At 40.3% G+C, this 21,026-nt stretch overlaps 1 protein-coding gene across 1 annotated transcript in view; it reads left to right on the forward strand.

The window, feature by feature from the left end:
• Nucleotides 1–5,785: 5,785 nt before the first annotated feature.
• Nucleotides 5,786–21,026, forward strand: part of Agpat1 (1-Acylglycerol-3-phosphate O-acyltransferase 1) — a 28,952-nt gene continuing 13,711 nt past the window's right edge. The window contains exons 1-5 of the mRNA XM_076206657.1: nucleotides 5,786–6,236; nucleotides 12,257–12,390; nucleotides 14,230–14,411; nucleotides 15,233–15,401; nucleotides 18,120–18,244. Of these exons, the coding sequence (XP_076062772.1) occupies nucleotides 6,049–6,236; nucleotides 12,257–12,390; nucleotides 14,230–14,411; nucleotides 15,233–15,401; nucleotides 18,120–18,244 (798 nt within the window). The 5' untranslated portion in view covers nucleotides 5,786–6,048. The remainder of the gene's footprint in view (nucleotides 6,237–12,256; nucleotides 12,391–14,229; nucleotides 14,412–15,232; nucleotides 15,402–18,119; nucleotides 18,245–21,026) is intronic.

A 21,026-nucleotide genomic window follows, 5' to 3' on the forward strand; every position in this document is an offset into this window, starting at 1 on the left:
GCTCATCTTCCTCCCCCTCCTCCTCCTCTTCCTCCTCCTCCTCTTCCCCCTCCTCCTCCTCCTCTTCCCCCTCCTCCTTTTCCTCTTCCTCTTCCTTCTCCTCTTCCTCCTCCTCCTCTTTCTCCTCCTCCCCCTCTTTCTCCTCCTCCTCCTCTTCCTACTCAGCCTCTTCCTCCCCCTCTTCCTCCTCCCCTTCTTCCTCCACTTCCTCCTTTTCATCCTCCTCTTTCACCTTCTTTCTTCTTTTTCCCCTTCACCATCTCCGCCTCTTTCACCTTCTTCACATCATCATCATTATTCACCTCCTCCTCCTCCTCCTCCTCCTCTTCCTTAAACACCTCCGCTAACTCTTCCTCCTCCTTCACCTTCCCTCCTCTTCCACCTCCTTCACCTCCTCCCATTCCTCCTCCTTCACCTTCTTCACCTCCTCCTCCTCTTCCTTCACCCTCTCCGTTTCCTTGCCTCCTCCCCCTTCTCGTCCTCCTTCACCTCCCCTCCTCCTCCTCCTCCCCCTCTTTTCCTCCTCCTCCTCCTCCTCCTCCTCCTCCTCCTCCTTGGCTGGCATCATCCCTGTCACCTCCCCTCCTCTGGCCGGGATGAGAGATTGATTTTCTCAATCAATTTGGGATTCCATCGAGCGCACCTTTACTGGCAGCAGCAGGAGGACAGATAGACACTATTTGACAGAAGGAACCACCAACCAACCAACCAATGAGTGACGGGGAAGGGGCGGCAGGTGAAGGGCACCAAACTAGCTAGCGGCGGCGGCGGCTTTCGTGATGAAGATGGTGCTGGAGGAGGAGGAGGAGGAGGAAGAGGAGGAGGAGGCGCCGTCATAGCGACGGGATCGGGGTGGGGGTGGGGGTTAACTGACCCAAGTCCGAGTAATTTTTTTTTTTTTCATGCCTATTCTTGGTTTTGCCAAACGAATATAATGAGCTGAAGATTACATTCAAAGAGTTTCGAAAAAGAGCCAAAGATTCAAATACTCCGCGAACGAGGTGGTCTATGTTAAAGTTTCCATGAACGAGTAATGCAACGTGACATTGTTCTTAAAAAAAAAAAAAAAAAGGTAATGATAGAAATAAACAGATAAATCACGTGCATATGCGTGAGTCGGAGCTTGATCGGCGTGCCAGGACAAACGAGGAGGAAAGACAACGCGGAATTATGAAACGAGGCGAAGGAAACTGGAACATGGATGGGGACGATCGAAGAAGAGCGATTTCAGGGAAAATGCGAAGATTCTGTAAGAGATGTTTACGTAGCGGAGGAAATGTTGGTAAGTGGTCCACTACGTTAGAGGCCTACCGTCCCCCCACCCCCACCCCTCCCCGCTCACGGCCACGTCAGCCGATAAAGACAGATACACGTAAATGATAAAAAACTGATTAGTAGCATAAAAAAGGCCACGGATGATCGATAACAGTTTACTTTTTTATAACGCGCGCGCGCGCGCACACACACACACACACACACACACACACACACACACACACACACACACACACACACACACACACACACATACATACACACACACACACACACACACACACACACACACACACACACACACACACACACACTATTCAAGATTTTAAGAAAAAAAAATGATGCTGAAAGATACAAAGACGGGTCACCACGAGCATAGCTCCCTTCCCGTATAATACAACTAGGTAAAATACATACACAAGCTAATTTTGACCGATGACAACACAGGGACGGGGTACTACGTGCATTACTCTCATCCTGCGTATTACAAATATACAACTGCAGTTAGTCACACTTAGGTAACTACCCGCCTTCAGGGCCCATAGATGTAAGACTTCGACTCTCGACCAAAGCTTCTGACGTCGGGTCCGAACTCCCCCGGCGGAGGATTGCAGGGTACCGTTGGAGAGGCCATCTATCAAACGAGAGTGTAATCGATGGCGCCGGCATGAGGCAAGTAACTTGACTTATCACCCAACGCCAGCTGAGCTCCTACAGTTACAGAGCTCGCTTCCTGGATGAAGAGCCAGAGTGGATGAGCTCAACATACACCCTGGATGAAGATCCAGGGTGGATGAGACCAAGGCTGCGCCCGCCTGGGTTTCACAGTTGCGTTCTGGGGAAGACTGGGAATGGACAGAGATCCTGACCAGGAGAGCACGCGGGGGAGGGGGTTACAGCGTATACTTAATACTCGATTTCCATTTTATATATATATATATATATATATATATATATATATATATATATATATTGAGAGAGAAAGGTAAAGATCGTGGATATAGCCTTATCGTATTACCAGTTCACCAAGAACCATTCTCATCACATCACTGCCTGGGGGGCCTGCTGGCCTCATATGGCGATCTCCAGGGCTAGACGAATACATGGAAAACGAGGTGGTGCGTACGCTTCTACGATGTTTGTCCCTTCGATGGATTAGATGTTTTCCGTCAGTTAAGAGTCGTATGTATGTATACACATATACATATACATATATGTATATATATATATATATATATATATATATATATATATATATATATATATATATATATATATATATACACACATATATCACTCCGTGGCCCTTTTCGCCAAGGAAAGGTATACTCCAAATAACACAAGAACATTTATATTTCCATTTCGTCTTACCCTTGGCATGAGTTCTGTGGGCCTCCCTATTTGTCTCTCCCACCGAGGACTGCTTCTTTCAGAGCGATCTTTGCGAGTGGGGTCAACATCAGAGATGCGTGCCACATGCCCATATAGCCGGAGCTGACGTTCAATAATTATGTTGATAACAGGTCTTGACAGACTCACGGAATGGTCCCTGGTTTGATACATAGTCATGCCAACGGAACGGTACCCAGTAATTCTAAGAAAGCATACGGTACTACAGGCCATAATTCACAGCCATGCAATAAGACAGGGAGTATAAACGGCTTGAAGATTCTGATCATAGTTCTCCTGAATACGTATCGACTGCATTATATACCCTCCTTGAGCGAGTCCGAAACACCATGGGCACTGCTGATCCTTCGAGGGACTTCCTGACATGATCCACCACTATTTTGCACTACGTTGCCAAGCCATGAAACTTTCTAATACCTTTATGTCCTTTCCATGTGCATGAGCCTTTTCATCCAATAACCCCTCAAAGGCCTAGACCAGTGGTTCTTAACCCCTGGGTCGCGACCCAAATTTGGGTCGCCAAGCCATTTTATTGGGTCGCTAAGGGTTTGCAGAAAATAATTATTTTCCCACTACAAATATAATATAATTATATACTGTAATAATTAAAATACATGATGCCTAGTTTTAGGATTCTAAACAGACCATGATTAGATAAGAACTCCAAAGCAGAAAATTTATTTGAAGTGTTTTGAAATTTCAATGTATATCTATGTAGGCTTGGGTCGCGATGCTTGATTTGTGCAAAATTTTGGGTCGCTGCCAAAAAAAGGTTAAGAACCACTGGCCTAGACCCTAAGACCATACTCTTGACCTAGAAGACCTGAAATTCCAACGGTCTCTTTTCCTTGTGCGATGACTAAAGCTGCAACCAGGACTCCAACGACTCTGCAAGAAGTTCAGCATTATCGGTAAAAACAAGGTCGGTGTCCTTGGTGTTGCCAATGAATGTTCCGCAGTGAATAGATTTTTATCCTCACCTCTTCACATTGTAAGGTAATTATGCATGGTGATTGATTTAATGACATGTAACAGTGTTGCGAAGTTAAATGTGGTTTCGTAGGTGTGTTTTAAGCGGGAGAGGTCTTCAAAAACTGACAGTTAGGTTGTTTTTGTTTCGTCATGGCTTGCAGTAAGTAAAACATGGAATAAAATGTGGTTTAATTGGATCAAGAAATCATGAGGTGAAGTCATACAGGTGGCGAGGGAAGTGAACAAAATTATGAAAGAACAAAATGATGAAAGTGTTGGTTACTGCTGACAAAATACTAAAACCTCATCCCTCCTCGACCTTGGAAGGTTTTTATTACACTTTTCGGCAACTTTCAGGGTTTCACGTTCAGCCGCGCCTCAGTTATTCTGGTTCCTCGAAGTTCCGATAATTCTGAAGCAAGTGGAGACAGCTACTGCATACTCCAGAACATACCCATAATTTCTGAGCTTTTCCAGGTGATATCCTGATAGATCACATCTTAGGATCCTCTCGGATTTGACACAGCCTGAGTGCTGCAACTACATGTCTATGATAGGTCTCAAAGAACTCAACACTTCAGTAAACCATGCAGCTCTGTAGGATCCTCTAACGTGTACTAATAAGGATGTGATCGATCTCCCTGGCCACAATGCATTGCTGTACAATATACATCATCTTGGATCTCGCCTCTGGAAACAGGAATCAGGCATCCTTAGTCTTCTGGACTTTTAAAAAATACAGGGAGAGAACGGGTACCTTCTCTGGTGCGAGATATAGTCGTGGAGGCTGAACACACAATTCAGAGGTCCGTCGTTGTCAGTATCCGCAGAGTAGCCACACAAAATCAACGTGTCCAATTACGATTAGGAGTCTGAGCACAGAACATTTCTTCTAGTGCATATGCCTCGGTAGGAGCGAGCATACAATAAGAGAGATGCAGCCCAAGCTGGCTGCAATTCAGTCACATCATACTTTCATCAACCGAAGTAATCCAAGTAACGGCAGACTTCACAGTTATGCCCTCCTTCCTCCATCCCACCCCGCATAGCTGGGCTTCATTGCTGTGGCGCGATTAGTAATAGGTGTAACCCTCGACACTGATCTCTCCACTGCCCGGCCTCCTGAGCTCCGGTGATTTTTTAAGGTAATTGGAGAGCCCGCTCGAGGTTCACCCCGGGCCTGGTGCTCATGTATCGTCTACAACATTCCCGTGCCGCCAACATAGCGGACTTGGTTTCAGAACAAGCTACACCCCCCCAGACATATAGTTGACACGGTGACCCATGGGCAAATGACATGGTTTGTGGTTGTACGTCATTGCCTGACGCTATTAGCATTGATTAAACTACGTGGAGGAGACGTTGTATTTAATGAGTTTTATTTACTACCTACTATTAGGATAAGAGTTCCCACTAGTTGTGGTTGACTATAATTTCTCTCATGTACTATATTTTCATTCAAGTTATCCCACGTATCAGTATTTCTATACGGAAAACCATCTTACTGTCCTTCAAATATCTACTCTTAATTTCATCTTATGGATTATGGTAAATGTTGCTGTTGGGCTCGATATTTTTGAAAGATTAACTACCTATGAACAAAACGTTTCTGTAAGATTTATCTCATGGTATGTAGATGCCCAGATACATTTTCTTGTCATAAACGATAGTAGTAATAATAATGATAGTTTGAAGAAAAAATATCAAAGTACTTTCATAATAAGTGCGTATTTATGACGTTGTTTTCATAGTAAATATGTACATCCTCCAAAGTTCAGACTTCATATATTCTAATCAAACATCTGAGTTTGAATTCACTTTGAACACACGTTTTTAAAGCGTATATAAGGTTGCCAGTTGATGGTTTATACGATTATAATTATATTCGTATGATAATCGGTCTTAACTTTTGAAAAATAAATCAACATGATCTGGCGTATGTTCTAGATACACATGTCGGTAAATGCCACAAGGTGTGACGGAGTTCAACTTCATATCCTGAATTCAAACATGCGACAAAATTACGACACTTCTGTCATGCAACCCCTGACTTCTTGACTGAACTGTAATGATTTTCTACTAACACCGACCAGTCCCTCAACCCCTTATCTGACTGTGCAAGGCTTGCTGAGTGCATGCGTCAATTGACAACTGAACATATCTGCAGAAAGACAAAGCTCAACTAATTCGTACTTGAATGTTTTATAGTTGGTAGAAACAGTATTGGCGCAAGAGTTGTTGATGCTCTTTTGTTTACACTCGGTACTTGGTCTTGTTTCTCTTCTAACTTTATACATTTAGAATTGACTAAAGTGCCAAACCAGTCTAGCGCACAAGTTGACTGATAGTGGTTCTTACGGACCGTGTCTTGTAAAGAAAAGCACAAAGAAAATGTTAACTGCATGTGAATATACTAACATGATCATCGCGGTAATCATGCTAATGCCCTTTCTATACGAATTCAGTTCAAGATTTCGGCTTTACCTCAAGTTCACCATATACTACACAACAGTTCTTCTCTGTTCACTATTGTGTATTCCAATTATCATCTGGCGACCCGGAGACGTGAGAAACACATTGTAAGATAATTATGCATGGTGATTGATTTAATGACATGTAACAGTGTTGCGAAGTTAAATGTGGTTTCGTAGGTGTGTTTTAAGCGGGGGAGGTCTTCAAAAACTGACAGATAGGTTGTTTTTGTTTCGTCATGGCTTGCAGTAAGTAAAACATGGAATAAAATGTGGTTTAATTGGATCAAGAAATTACGAGCTTGTAAATTTTTATGTAATTGTAAAGTGACTCTTCATTTCTGGTCAGTGTTATGTAATGCATGAACTTGTAAAGACACAACAGCCAGCATGACCCATTGTATGATTGTGTAGTCTGTAGAGTATAGCTATTTTCACAACATGGTAAACATGGTGTGACATACTATTGTCGCTGTATAGGTTAGTTCTGTCAAATATAAGGATATTAAATGATCCATCATGTTTGCTGGGCTATGGTACTTGAAAAAAATATATAGTATATTTATTTTTACATAAATTTCTCACTAGAATTTATTATAACAATAATGATTGTGTCCAGTTTTGACTAAACTTTACTAATCGTACTTTGTCCTAACAACCAGACAATTTAAGAATAGGAAAAAGCCAAATACCAAAAGCTATTTCCACTTATAATTGTGAGGCAATGCTATCTACAATTGCATGAAACTCTTGCATGGTGAAAAATGGGGTAAATTAAGGTGAAAGTATTATTTCATAACACAAAGTAAATATTTTTCTTCAAAAATAATTGCTACTGTCAGTGGCATCCCCAACCCCCTAAAAAAAATATTTTCTAAATGTTCTTGCAGATTGTAGGAGGGAAGGGAGGCTGCGTGAACATGGTTGAAAATTAAGGTTGAAACTACCATTGCAGCTGATTATGACAGTGTTTACATTGTAGCAGTACTCTCATAATAATTGACCAAAAATGAAATAAATTAGGTAAATCAAAATTATAGCAATGTTAACAATATGCAACTTTTGACCATTGCAGAATTTTCTGGCAGTCTGCCTCAACCATAACCTGTTTTGGAGTAGCTATCCCACTATAACCTAGCCTAATCGTACCTTACCTCAGCTAACCTAAGGTAACGTAACAATATCTAAACTTACCAAACCTAAGGACCAAAAGTCAGTTTACCTCACAAAGTTTCTTGTGGTGAATATGTTGATACAAGGATTTAGAAATTGACATAATCAATAAAATGGAGCATGACACCAACACAGTTTATTTACAATAAGATTTGGCTAGCATGTTTTCACTGGTCCAGAAACAACCAGGCACTGATTGTGACATTTTTTAGTCAAATATGATTATTTAATTTTAAAGAAGACTATATCTTAACATTGTACTATATATTGCTGAATTTTAGGTGTTGGGATTTTGTTGATTCAAGACCACCGAAAGTAAAGACATGATGTCAATGCATTAGTCTTAATTTACTGTAATTGATCCCAGTTAAGGTGTTTAAAGATTCCACACCTGTCCCTTGAAGCACAATTCAATGATCCCATTGGGAAAGTGTCATGTATTACTTGTTACATAAAATTTGATAATTTGTGCTGAAAAACATCATCAAAATATATTTCTGGCAACCTCCCCAAACATGCTAGCACTTCACCTATTATGACCAGGAAAATGAAGAATGAGGAGGACTTTGAGCCTAAAATTGGAAATCAATTTCAATACTAGAAAAATCAAAGTATTGGAAATGAGCAATAACTCAGAAAGACCATTTTTAACAATTCCATGTGAAGCAAATCCATTATAAAGGCAACAGAGGAGAAAGATTTAGGAGTGTTGATAATAGACCACTTCACTTGATACATATATCAGTAAGATTGCTGGAGAGATGATGGATTGCTGCAGAACATTAAGGTTGTTTTTCACAGGATGAGTTGATGTAAAAATTCTTAGAAACCTTAAATCCTTCCAAGACGTCAGTAGTATGATTCTATACTGAATGAAAGATCTAAGCAAAATCAAGAGGATTTAAAGGCAACAACTAAATTGGTTTCCACCCTGTGAGATAAGCCATATGAGGAGATACTTAAATCATTAGATGGACCAACATTTGAAGATCGAAAAGAAAAAGGTGACTAAAAGAGGTGGACTATATTGACACAAGATGTCTTGATTAGGGATAGGAAGGGATGATAACTTCACAAGAACAAATTAAAAAAAATAACAGGATGTGAAGAAGCACAGTTTTCCATGCATATGCATAATACTTGGAGTAGATTAAAGGGCAGTATAGCCCAAGCCGGAACTGTACATGAATTTAAATGTAAATATGATAATTGGAGAATGAGGTGATGTAGCCCAAGTCAGAACCATACAAAAATATTAAGCCAGGTATAATAATTGGAGAGTAAGAAATATGAGAATAGGGTTACAGAAAGCAGATACCAAGTCACATTACTCTGTCCCATTTTAGCGCCTTTTATGACCTAGTTGGGAAAATTTGGTGGTGGTATTCTTTCTTCCCCCACCACAGGGGACAGAGACAAAAATGGAAATATATACTCAAAGAAGTGGTATAGGACAATATTAAGGGGGGGGGGCATCATAATGGAGGGACAGTTGCAGTACAATAAAGTAGCATCATTTCTTTATGAGTAGAGGTTTTCTATAACATAGACAAAATGATGTGTAGCTCTAGTCTAGGGGTACTCCATATAGTCCCTAAACCTAAAGTATCGGATGCATGCTATTGAGCAATTTATACTGCACAATAACTTGCGGCCAATAACCCAGACAGGGTCTTGCTGCATTGCTCCTGACCCAGGGCAGTGGGCGGGATACAGGGATGACCTTTCATCCACTAGGAGCTAAGATGAGAGGAAAGCATGGTGGAATGAGTGGGAGTGAGTACGTACCTTTTGACTTGGCTACCCCTCTTATAAAGTGGAAAAAGCCCTTGGTATATAGATAGAAGAAATGTGACCCCCACAACCATTTTTACTTTCCTGTATACTGTGATTAGGTAAGTAGGCTGTGAAGCCTTGCCATGTGATGAGAGGTTAATGACATATCTGTTGTTGTTTTCTTCTCATTCTCGTCTGTTTTCTCTTTCTCCCCCTTTAGTAGGCCAGATCAAAGTCCTGGTACCATATAGTTTTTATCACTTGAACAGTAATCATAAGAAAAGATAGATTGTAAAAAAAATATTGAAACTTGTTTATGTATCTTTCCAACTTGGGTTGTATCACCAAGGTTATTCCAAGAGTTTATGCATGCATCTGTACAGAAAACTATTTTTCAGCATCCATTAGACATTTAATTTTTCAGTTTGTTCTCACAACCTCATGAGACCTTTCTATTCCTAATTTGGAGGTCTCTGTCACTTTATTCCATCCACATAGTAACCTAAACACTACTATTAAGTAAACTAGACACTGCGAGATACAAAGGCGGGACATCACGAGCATAGCTCCCCTTCCCGCAAAATACAACTAGGTAATTACCTCATCCTCTTTGATTCTTCATTGTTAGCAGATCCAAAGCTTTTAGTCTATTTGTGTGGGGTCACTTACATTTTTCACCCTGTGTGAGGACTATACCAATGATGTATATTCCAGTCTTGATTGGATTAGGTTCATCTTTTCATTTATGTTTTGAAGAGCCACATTAATGTTCTGCAGCAATCCATAAATCTCTCTCACATTTTTACTGATTGTCTGTCAAGTAACAGATTGTCTTCCATCAGCATTTCCAAATCTTTCTCCTCTTTTACCTTTGTGATGAAGAATTCCATTATAAAAGAAAATTTCAGTGAAAGTATTTCTGAGCTACTGCACATTTCCTCTCTTTTATGTTAATTTAGCTTGTACCCTCCATTGTGTGCATGTGTGTGTGCACAAATACATGTGCTATATAGTGGAACAATTGGAGTGAAACAGATTCAGTTGCTGGGTCTCTTAGTGGATGAGGAGAGACTGGGTCAGCCAACTTTGAATGATCAAAGAGAAAGAGATGATATGATCACAGTATTCAGGTTGCTAAAGGGAATAGACTACATTGCTAAAAGAGATCTCTTGATTAGGAATAGAAGGGCTTTGAGGCCTTTAGAACAAATTAGGAAAGACTACATATCTAAAGGATGTAAAAAAATACAGTTTTCCATATAGATGCATAAATACTTAGAATAACTTAGAAGGTGCTATATCCCAAGCTGGAACAATGCATGAATTCAGATCTAGATATGATAATCATAAATTAAGGATGCAACCGAAGATAGAAAACTACACATGAATTTGAGGCTAGACATGGTAAATTGGAAAGTAGGCGATAGACCCCCCCCTCCATGAACATTGCTCCTTTTCTGTATACTACAATCAAATAAATACAACATTGACAACAGCCCAAAAGTTTCTTCCCAGAGATATTTGTGGGAGGTACCAAGGGGCTACGGATTTTCCACATAGTAAAGCTCGAGGCAGTAGTTGATTGATGGACTGTATTGTGATGTATTGGGGGCATGTTATTGCAGGTGTTTGATTATAATACTGCTTTTTTTTTGTGGGCTGCATTTATACAGTTCATGTGATGAGTGGTTTCAAGGATTTTTACATAAATCTGTGTGCTGAAGGATTTTGGTTTCTGATTGTTGATGTTCTATTGGGTCAGTAGCACAACCAGTTATTATTCTTAATTTTTTATTTGTGTTGTTTATGTTTCTTCTTCTTTTCTTAATTGTTGAGTATGCATAATTGTAGTTCTTATGAGTTGTTCGGAGTCAGCCTTAGCATCTTGCATTTTTGGTATGGTAGTCTCACATCTGGCAGCAGGTTAGCTTTCGAAAGCTTTTCAGCTGGCAAGGGAGCCTGAGGAGTAGCACATCCAGTTTGGCACTTAGCAGCCATCTTGTAATGACATCATTATATAAAGAGCCACAAGACACACCACAACAACTTGACTTTCTTTAGTCGAATAACTTTCGTGCCTGTGGCATTTTTCAGTCAGATCTTGTTACATAGTGACAGTGGATGAGTGAAATTGCAGCTGGTAGTGGTACATACATACATATACCAAGGCTTTTTCCCCCTTACAAGGGAGGTAGCCAAAAAGGGAAAGGCATAAAATAATTCCCACCCATTCCATCCCTAAATACACTCCACACCCCTCCACCCTCCCTCTTATCTGAGCACCTCCTGGATGACGGGTCATCCCCGCACCCTGTCCACCGCCCTGGGCCAGAAGTGCTGGTAGTGGTAGTTCATGTAAAGTACTCGAGGGATCAAAGTAGTAAAGTAGAAAAATATAAAGATAAATTTTCAGGTAACAAATGTTTTGTGTTCATTTTTCCAAATGTCAATTTGCCCCAAATCTGCCAGTTTCACATCTGGCAAGGTTTCCAAAGTCACTCATTTTTGCCAGATAAGTTATCTGACTATTATATACCATGATAATTTTCTTTATGTTGTCCATATCCCCTACCTGTTCACTTTCTTACTTGCCTTCACTATGACATTTTTAAAATATGAGGTGAAGGTCATGTGTGTATCAAACATGAGGCCAAGTAGGGTGACCACTAGATTCTTCTTGCATTCATATAGTCAGGGGTAAGTAGTATCACAGAGGGTTTGAAGGTGCAGGCATGCTGTTTTGTATCAGCCATGGTTCTTTAGGCTCTGAATACCCTTGATGTGGCTTTAATGGAGAATGTGGTGGGTTGGCTTCTATCTGTGTATTTTTTATTTTTCCCCAAGAGAACCACATTCTGCTATGCATGTTCTGATTCACATTTATGACTTTTTTCACTCAAAGTATGCATGGGTTCAAAGTGATTGTGTTGAAATGGTCTTTAAAGAAGTACACTGAAGATTATAAAGTGAAGACAGTATCGTGATGTGAGACACTACCAGAATAAGCTGAGTCCTGAAATACGTAACTGGGAATGCACAAGGACACAACCATACACTCATGCGTAAGCTTTAGATCAACTCATGTATATGATACTTAAGCACTGTGTTTAAGAAGTACTGTATTGCTTTTATGCATTTTACTAGTTGCATATGTCCTAATACTTTTCTGTATTTTTCAGACTTGCAACATTTCCATTGCGAATTCTCAATCCACTGCTGGGACTGCATTGGGAGGCACGGGGAATAGATCACATGAAGGTGGATCGGGCTGCAATTGTTGTAGCCAACCACCAAAGTTCACTTGACTTTCTTGGTATGAATATATGCATCTTTTTGGAATATTGTATTTGAAATTTCCAAGGTGTTAAAGGATGTACTTGTTTATTAATTTGTATTTTATTCATTTATTTATTTTTGTAAATATAGTTGAAGTCTGTAATTGCTGTGATAAAAATATTGTTACAGCCCATATCAGTAGAGATTTTAAGCCAGGTTCTGCATGTTTCTTTTGTGTCTTGTTTATTCTTGATAGGTTTATGCCCCTCCATTGAACATGCATACACACACATACCAAAAGGCCTTTCCCCTGTTATAAGGGGTGACTTGAGTCAAAGCACATACCTTTAAATTCCAAGATGCTACAGTGCCATGGGCATAACAACTAGCTTGTACAGCCTTCAGTATGTAATTATCTCTCTCATTTTCTCATTCTTGTTTATTCCATGTAAGGTATTGTCAACAATACTTCATGGATACTTTGTGCCCACAGACCTAAATTGTGCAACATTTTTATATTATTTTAAACAAATCCCCACTCATAAAAGAATGTTGATCACTTTTAACTTGAACTAATCCTTCTTTAAGACTCGATCTCTTCAGCATGGTATTATCCCTAAAGATGGAAGCACTGGTTATCTCTTAGATACTAATACATACATCCATACCATCATGCCTTTTCCCCCTTAAAAGGGGTAGCCAAGTCAAAGCATTTATTGACCCTACACCCATCACTCCTCCCTTCTTAACACCTCTTGGGTGAAGGGTCATCTCTGTCCCCTGCCACATAACTTTGTGTCAAAAATAATGCAATGGCGCAAGTTATGTGGTAGTGCCCAGTAATTGAAGCTGGTCTACCTCCACCACTTATATGGTGAACCCCCACCCCACCCCACTCCACCCCACCCTTCATCCACTCAAAAATTTTAGAGTAGACAAAAAACTCCCTTCAGGCTGCATAATTTCTTCATCTATTTACAACCACTTTCCATTCACTCCTAGCCTTTACAAATTCATCCTTGCTCAACAGACATTTGTCTCGCATCTAGTATTCCCTTTACCCTGCCCATTCACCTCATTCTTGGGTTTCCTCTCATGTTCACTGCATTCATTTGTACTTCCCATGCATACTTTGTTAGTTTCTCTTTGCTCATTCTTTCCACAAGAATACTCCTGTAATTTACATTAATCGCCCATTGGCAGGGAACAAGAATACTGACATATTGTTTCTCTGTGCTGTGTGTTGTAAGAGGTAACTATATGGAGTGGAGCAAGAGGACTTTGTATCCAGTCTTTATGTATTTTTCTCTCATGAGTAGTCTAGGCAGAAGTATGCTTTGACTCAGTTGCCCCTTTCTAAGGGGCATTAATATATAGAACAGGGTTTCTCAACCTTTTACCCTTGCGTAACCTTTGAAATAAATTAAATGTCTCAAGGAACCCCTGCAAAAAAAAAAATAATAATAATAATAATAAAAAAACAAACATATTTTTCTCATTTTATTTTCATCGTAATAATAGGTTAGATAGGATGATGTATTTATTACATTATTACAATAACCTTTTGTGGAACCATAGGGTTCCACAGAACCCTGGTTGAGAAACATTGATATAGAATAATACACATATGCATATACCAAAGGCTTTTTCCTCCTTACAAGGGAGGTAGCCAAAAAACAAAGGCATGAAAACCACTCCCACCCAATCCATCCCCACACACTCCACCCCCATCCACCCCCCACCCTCCCTCTTTTCTTGGCTCCTCCTGGATGACTGGTCATCCCTGCATCTCACCCACTGCCCTGCTTCACTAACTCTTTTCAGTTCTGCATGTCACTTCATTATAAATCAGAGTATTCTCCTTTGTGCTGCACAGGTATGGTGTTCATGTGGCCAATATTCCAGAAGATCTCTGCTATTGCAAAGAAGGAGCTGTTTTATGCCATGCCATTTGGCTTAACTGCCTGGCTGTGTGGGACCAGATTTATTGACAGGAGCAACCCACAGAAGGCCAAAGATTCCATGAACATTGCACTAGAATATGTCAAGAAAAATAATGTGAGTATGGAGGATTTGACTTGCGTTAATATTGCTCAGGATGTACCTTGAGAGTCTTATTCTACCTTTATTCACACAAGTTATCTCAGAGTGCCTTAAAACCTTTATTGACAGGAGTCAAATCTTAGAGTTCTTCAACCTGTAAACAGTGGGGTTCCTTTTTCCATAATTTCATGGCTGCTTCAGGGCAATTTTGTTCAGCTTGAAAGAATTTCCTCACTGCTTGAAAGTTCAAATTAATCTCGGTTAACTTGTAAATGGTTGGGATACTGCTTGTATATACCTATTTTTTGTTACCTCTAGGCAATTTTATTCAGCTGAGGGAATCCCACCCCTGACCCCTACCCACCACTATTTAAGGGTGTATATTTTTTCACATCTTTCACTTTTAGCTTCTTGTATGTAAAAGTTGCAGGTATTTAGTACACATAGTTTACTAGTGCATTAGCAGTATTAAATAAAAGAAATAGGAAAGGTCCACTTAAGATATTATCTATATTATATAGCAAGGAGTGGTTCTTGGTCCGTATAACATTTCTTGGAAGAAAATGTTGAACTGGTGCCTGTGTTATCTGTACACTTTATGATGACTCGTAAAATGTAAGAATCTCTATGAATACATCTGGTCTACGTGCATTGTCTAAAACTAACCCATTCCTCTTGCACTCTGCATCTGAACTAATGTTATTAGTACCACCTTCACCCAATCCTCTTGGTTTTAGAAGTTGGTTGAACCTGTCAATGATGGTTGGGTTGGTGATCCTCTTCACAAGGAACTATGTAGGAGAAAAATGTATATATTCTTTCCACTACTTTTGCAGGTGAAGCTGTGGGTATTTCCAGAAGGCACAAGAAGCATGACGGACACAATGCTGCCCTTCAAAAAGGGTGCATTTCATTTGGCCATTGCAGGACAGTTACCAATCCTGCCATTGGTATATTCTTCTTACAGGGGATTCCTCAGCCACTCTCTAAAGATTTTCAATCCAGGTGTGTGCATGTGCATGTGAGAAAACTTAATGCGGATGTACTAAATGTGATGCAAAAGAATGGAGGTATTTATTGTAGTATCCCAGCTCCTGGCCATACTGTTATCTTGAACTACTATATCTTTTGAGATCATTCCACTTCAGCTGGCAGTATTCTGTCTTCATACACACTGTATCAGTTTGCACTAAACTCCATTAACATTGGTGTGTACTATAGAGTTTTGTGTTGAATGGTAGAACAGTGACCAGTGAAAGGTACCAGCTAGTAGTGGTCCTGTGAGAGGGATGTCAGAGGGAAATCATTCTCCAGTAATCCATCTTCAGAACCTATCAACACACCTACCTTTATCTGGAAATGCTGGGTTTATACTCTGTCTCTATGCCAGCCTTAAGACTTCTCTCCATCAACTTCAGTTGTCATCCCTCCACATTTTAACACGAGATAAGAGTGAGAAATGAGGAAAGAGAGATGTTGTATAGGGTAGATCAAAGAGTGCTGAGGTGCTTTGTGCATATGTAAAGAATTAGTGAGGAAAGACCAGCCAGAAGAGTGTGTAAAGCATAAGCAGATGGAACTTGAGAGGAAGACCGAGAATGAGATGGATGGATAAGTTAAAGGGGCTTTGCATGCATGATGAATATCTGTGGAGAGAGTGCAAAAGATAGGAGTGAATGGATGAAAGGATAATGCCTTTCTTAGAGTAGTAGTTGTCATGTGTCAAAATATTTTGTGTGGATGAGGAGGACTGCCATGTAATGAAAGGGTGGGAGTAAACCAATTCCAACTGTTGGGACTTGCTATAGAAGTTCTGTCTTGATGCATTACCACCAGAGGAAACACTGTGTTGGGGGACAGAGATGACCCTTCATCCACAAGGTGTTGATATGGGAGGGGACATTGAATGGGTTTTGATATGTATAAAGGCAGGTGCTTTGACTTAGCCACCCCCATTATAAAGGGGGTAAGGCCTTTGGTGTGTGGTTCTTTGTGTTTGTGTGATTGTTTACCTAATTGTGATGTACAAGAACAGAGCATTGAATGGGTTTTGATATGTATAAAGGCAGGTGCTTTGACATAGCCACCCCCATTATAAAGGGGGAAAGGCTTTTGGTGTGTGTTTCTTTGTGTTTGTGTGAATGTTTACTTAATTGTGATGTACGAGAACAGAGCTATACCTATGAGGTCCTGTCAGAGACTTGGAATTTGAAGGAGGCAGAAAGGAAGAGCCAAAACATGTTTGAGATGGGGTGTTCAAGAAGTATGATGGGGGTTAGGAGGATAGATGTAGTTAGAAATGTGGAGGTGAGGAAGAGAATGATGGGTGTAAAGAGAGTTGGCAGATGGGACTAATCAAAGAATGCAAAGATATTTTGGTCACATGGAAAGAATGAGCAAAGAAAGACAAACAAAATGGGTGGAAGGCAGAAGTGCATGTAGTGAACATGGGGGGAAACCAAGAATGAGGTGGATGGGGTAAAGGGATTATTAGATGCAAGAGGAATATCTTTCAAGCAAGTAAGAGAGATTACACAAGATAGGAGTGAATGGAGAGTGGTTGTAAATGTCTATATCTATATAACAAGGGCCTCTTCCCCTTTCTAAGGGGGGTAGCCAGTCAAGACATGCATCCACTTCCATCCACCCCCCATTGTTACCCTCTCATCTTAGCTCCTGATGGATGAAGGGTCATCCCTGTCTCCTGCCTACCACCAGGGTCAGAAGCAATGCAGCATGACACAGTACATCCACGACAAGGCTGCTTCACTTTCATGGCAACCTTTCCTCCTTGTTTCCTCTTGTGGAAAATAGAGAAGACAAGAAGAAATCGCATCTGGCTGCATCATATATCCACACACAACCATTCTCCATTCACTCCTATCTTCTGCCTTTGCTTTCCCTGCTCAAAAGGTATTCCCCTCTTGCTCAAAAACCCTTTCACCCCATCCATCTATCTCGTCCTCAGTCGTCCCCTTAGGTTGTAAATGGATGAGGAAGTAGTGCAGCTCAAAGGAGTGTTCTTGTCTGCTCTGTAATTTTTGTCAGTGGATGAGGGGTGGGCTTTTCCCTTATAATGAGGCAGTTAGAGTAAACTAGATGTAGCTGTTGGGCCCTGCTGTGGAAATGCTGTGTCTTGCTGCATTGCTTATGTGGCGGGGGATGGGGACGGCCCCTGATTTGTCCACTCCTGAACACAACAATCATGTCATCTTTCTTCTTCAGATTTGGGGAGGTCCTCCCCCCTCTCTCTCTCTCTCTCTCTCTCTCCCTATATATATATATATATAGACATTATGTATTTATGTGTTGAGCTGGGGGCCATCTTTGTTGCTGTTCCTTGTATTTTATCACATTACTTCTGCTTTCTCCTATGTAAGGATTCTTTCTTCTTCTTAACTCCCGCCAGTGCCTCCCATGCATAGACAAAGGTCACTTTCCAGGAGTGCTTCTTTATGGTCGGTCTGCTAGGCACTGGACAGTTTTTGGTTGCTCTTGTTTGTATTTTCTATACTGTTTATACCTTTGTGTGGGAACCACACCACTGCTGCTTATTGTAATTTAGGGTAGATCAAGTTCATAAGAGTTTTTTCATTGTTTCACCTGTTTAGCAGCAAATATGATTCACTTTTAATCCTGTTTAACAACACACTATTCATAGACTAGATCTGAACACCTCCAGAGTTGGTTGATGTAGCAAATGACCGTGGCATTAAATTTCAGGTCATGTGGTAGTGACATGCTTGCCTCCAGTACCAACAGAAGGGCTAACTCTGGACGATATGCCGCAGCTGATGGAGAAGGTGCGCAACATGATGCTCGATGTCTACACGACCTCTTCTGCTGGGGTAAGGTATCCCATTGGTGCATGATCCCTTCCTTACTGAAGGGTTGCTGTGGAAAAAATAATAAAACCTTTGGTGTATCATTTAAATTAACTTAAGGAATACTTCTTACTGTTGATAATGCAAACAAATCTTCACTTTATATACAATTTGAAAGTTCGTTAATTTAACATATATGTATCCTGTCTGGGGTATTGCCTGCATGTTATTGTGAGATTAAAATCTGCTCAGTAGCGTGCAACTAGTACTTTAGGGTCTATAAGGGGTACCCCATGGACCAGAGCCCCACAACATTTTGTCAGTGATAGAGGAGATCTCCATTCATAGAGAAATTATGCTACTTTATTAATGCCTTTTTATTAATTAATTTATTTATAAATTATTTATAAATTAATGTGGATGTACTGTGTCTTGCGACACTGCTTCTGACCCAGGGCGGTGGGCAGGGTGCAGGGATGACCCGTCATCCAGGAGGTGCTCAGATGAGAGGGAGGGTGGGAGGGGTGTGGAGTGTATTTAGGGATGAAATGGGTGGGAGTGTTTTTATGCCATTCCCTTTTTGGCTACCTCCCTTGGAAGGGGGAAAAAGCCTTGGTATATGTATGTATGTATGTATTAATGCCTTTGTTATGCTGTCCTCCCACCCTTAATACTGTCCAGTACCACTTCTCTGAATATACATTTCCTTTTTTGCCAAATTCTGTGGTAGAGGAGAAAGAATAGTGCCACCTAGTGTTCCCTTTTGAGTTGTAAATGGTAACAAAAACAGGACAGGGACAGGACTAGGCACCCTACTTTCAGTAGCCCCAAAGGGGACATTCCTAAAAAGAAAAAATAAAGGCATAAGATGGTCTGGGAGAAGTTTTCCAACCTGAACCCTAAGGTTTGGGTCTTTTAATGTGCATGGGTGTAGTACAGATGAGAGTAAAAGGGAAGAGATAGGCAGTATGTGAGAAGAAAGATGGATGTGTTGGCATTGAATGAAACTAAGTTGAAAGGGAGGGACGAGTTTGAGTTTGGAAGTGTTGTGGGGAGGGTGTCAGGAGTGAAGAGAGGACAAGGGAGAGAAATGTCAAAGTAGTGGTATGTATTGGGTAGGAGATGAACCAGTAGATGGAGTGCCAGGAAAATATTGAAGTGGAGAGTTGATATATCTAGACTTTGCAAAAGCTTTTGATACCGTCCCACACGAAAGACTACTTACTAAATTAGCTTTACACGGAATAAGTGGTAGCCTATTAGGTTGGACTAGTAATTGGTTGAATGGTCGAAAACAGAGAGTTGTTTTAAATGGAAAAACTTCTAGATGGAAAAATGTTATAAGTGGAGTTCCCCAGGGTTCCGTTCTTGGACCTCTTCTATTCATAGTATATATAAATGATAACCATGGACAATCTACTGTTTCCAAATTTGCTGATGATACAAAACTGTGCGGAGTGGCAAATGATCACTCAAACCAATTAGATATTCAAGAAGATTTAGATCAATTACAGCAATGGTCTGAAAAGTGGCTAATGAAATTTAACACAAGTAAATGCAAGGTAATGCACATAGGTAAAAATAACAGTAAGTACGATTACAAGTTATTTGGAAATTCGTTAACAAAAGTGGATAGTGAAAAAGATCTCGGCGTAATTATCAGTAACGACCTCAAATCATCCAAGCAGTGTATTTCAGCCTCTGAGAAAGCAAATAAGATTCTAGGACTGATTGCGCGATCTTCTTATTTCAAAAGTCCATCACTCATTAACAAGCTATATAAATCGTTAGTTCGTCCACATTTGGAATATGCTGTTTCCGTATGGTCACCGAATCTCATTAAAGACATTGACAGACTGGAAAAAGTACAACGGCGAGCCACAAAACTGATTCCAAATATAAAAAATAAATCATACGAAAATCGACTAAAACATATGAATCTGTTTTCCTAAAAAAGCGTAGACTCAGAGGTGACTTGATACAGGTCTTTAAGATTTTAAAGGGAATTGACAACATCAAAAGTGACAAAATTTTCACATTGAATGAGAATCAGGCAAGAAACAATGGTCTCAAACTGTCCGGAAATAGATTCAATTTGGAAGTGGGTAGAAACAACTTTGCCAACCATGTAGTTAATGAATGGAATAAACTTCCTGTACAGGTAGTGCAATGTAGTTCAGTTCAAAGCCTTAAGAATCATTTAGATAAACACCTAAGCAAGATGCTGTAATGATTATAATTTATTTTATATTATTTGTTTTGTTATCATTTGTCTGTTTGATTTTCATTTATTATTAGTTATATGTCAATTTCCCAACCACTCCATCGATTGGACCATTTCCCACTCTAGCATTAAGGTCTCCCAGTACTATTACATTGACATTTCTTCCTAAACCCTGTATGCACTCAGGAAAGAATCGTAGTGGAGAGTTGATGGTGGAAATGTGTCTAGAAAGAGAGTTGATGATAGCAAATACAGTGTTTCGGAAGAAAGTCAAGCATAAGTACACATGGGAGAGGGTGGTGGAGGGAAGGGTGGTAGATAGAGCGCTAATGGATTATGTAGTGGTAAATAGGATTATGATAGGAAGAGTTAAGGATGTACATGTGCTAAGGGGAGAGGGTGGGGGAATATCAGATCATTTTTTGGTGGAAGGTAAGTTGAGAGTGGAGGATAGATGGAGAAGGAGGAAAGGGACAAAAGGTAGGGAGGTTCTTAGAGTGAACTCCTTGAATGAAAAGGAAAAGGAGAAGGAGTACGAAAAGAAGCTGAAGGAGGAGTGGGAGGGAGTAAAGGATAGTGCAG

This window comes from Oratosquilla oratoria, chromosome 23, assembly GCF_046742065.1.
Source record: "Oratosquilla oratoria isolate Oo_2021 chromosome 23, ASM4674206v1, whole genome shotgun sequence".
In the NCBI taxonomy this organism is placed as follows: Eukaryota; Metazoa; Arthropoda; class Malacostraca; order Stomatopoda; family Squillidae; genus Oratosquilla; species Oratosquilla oratoria.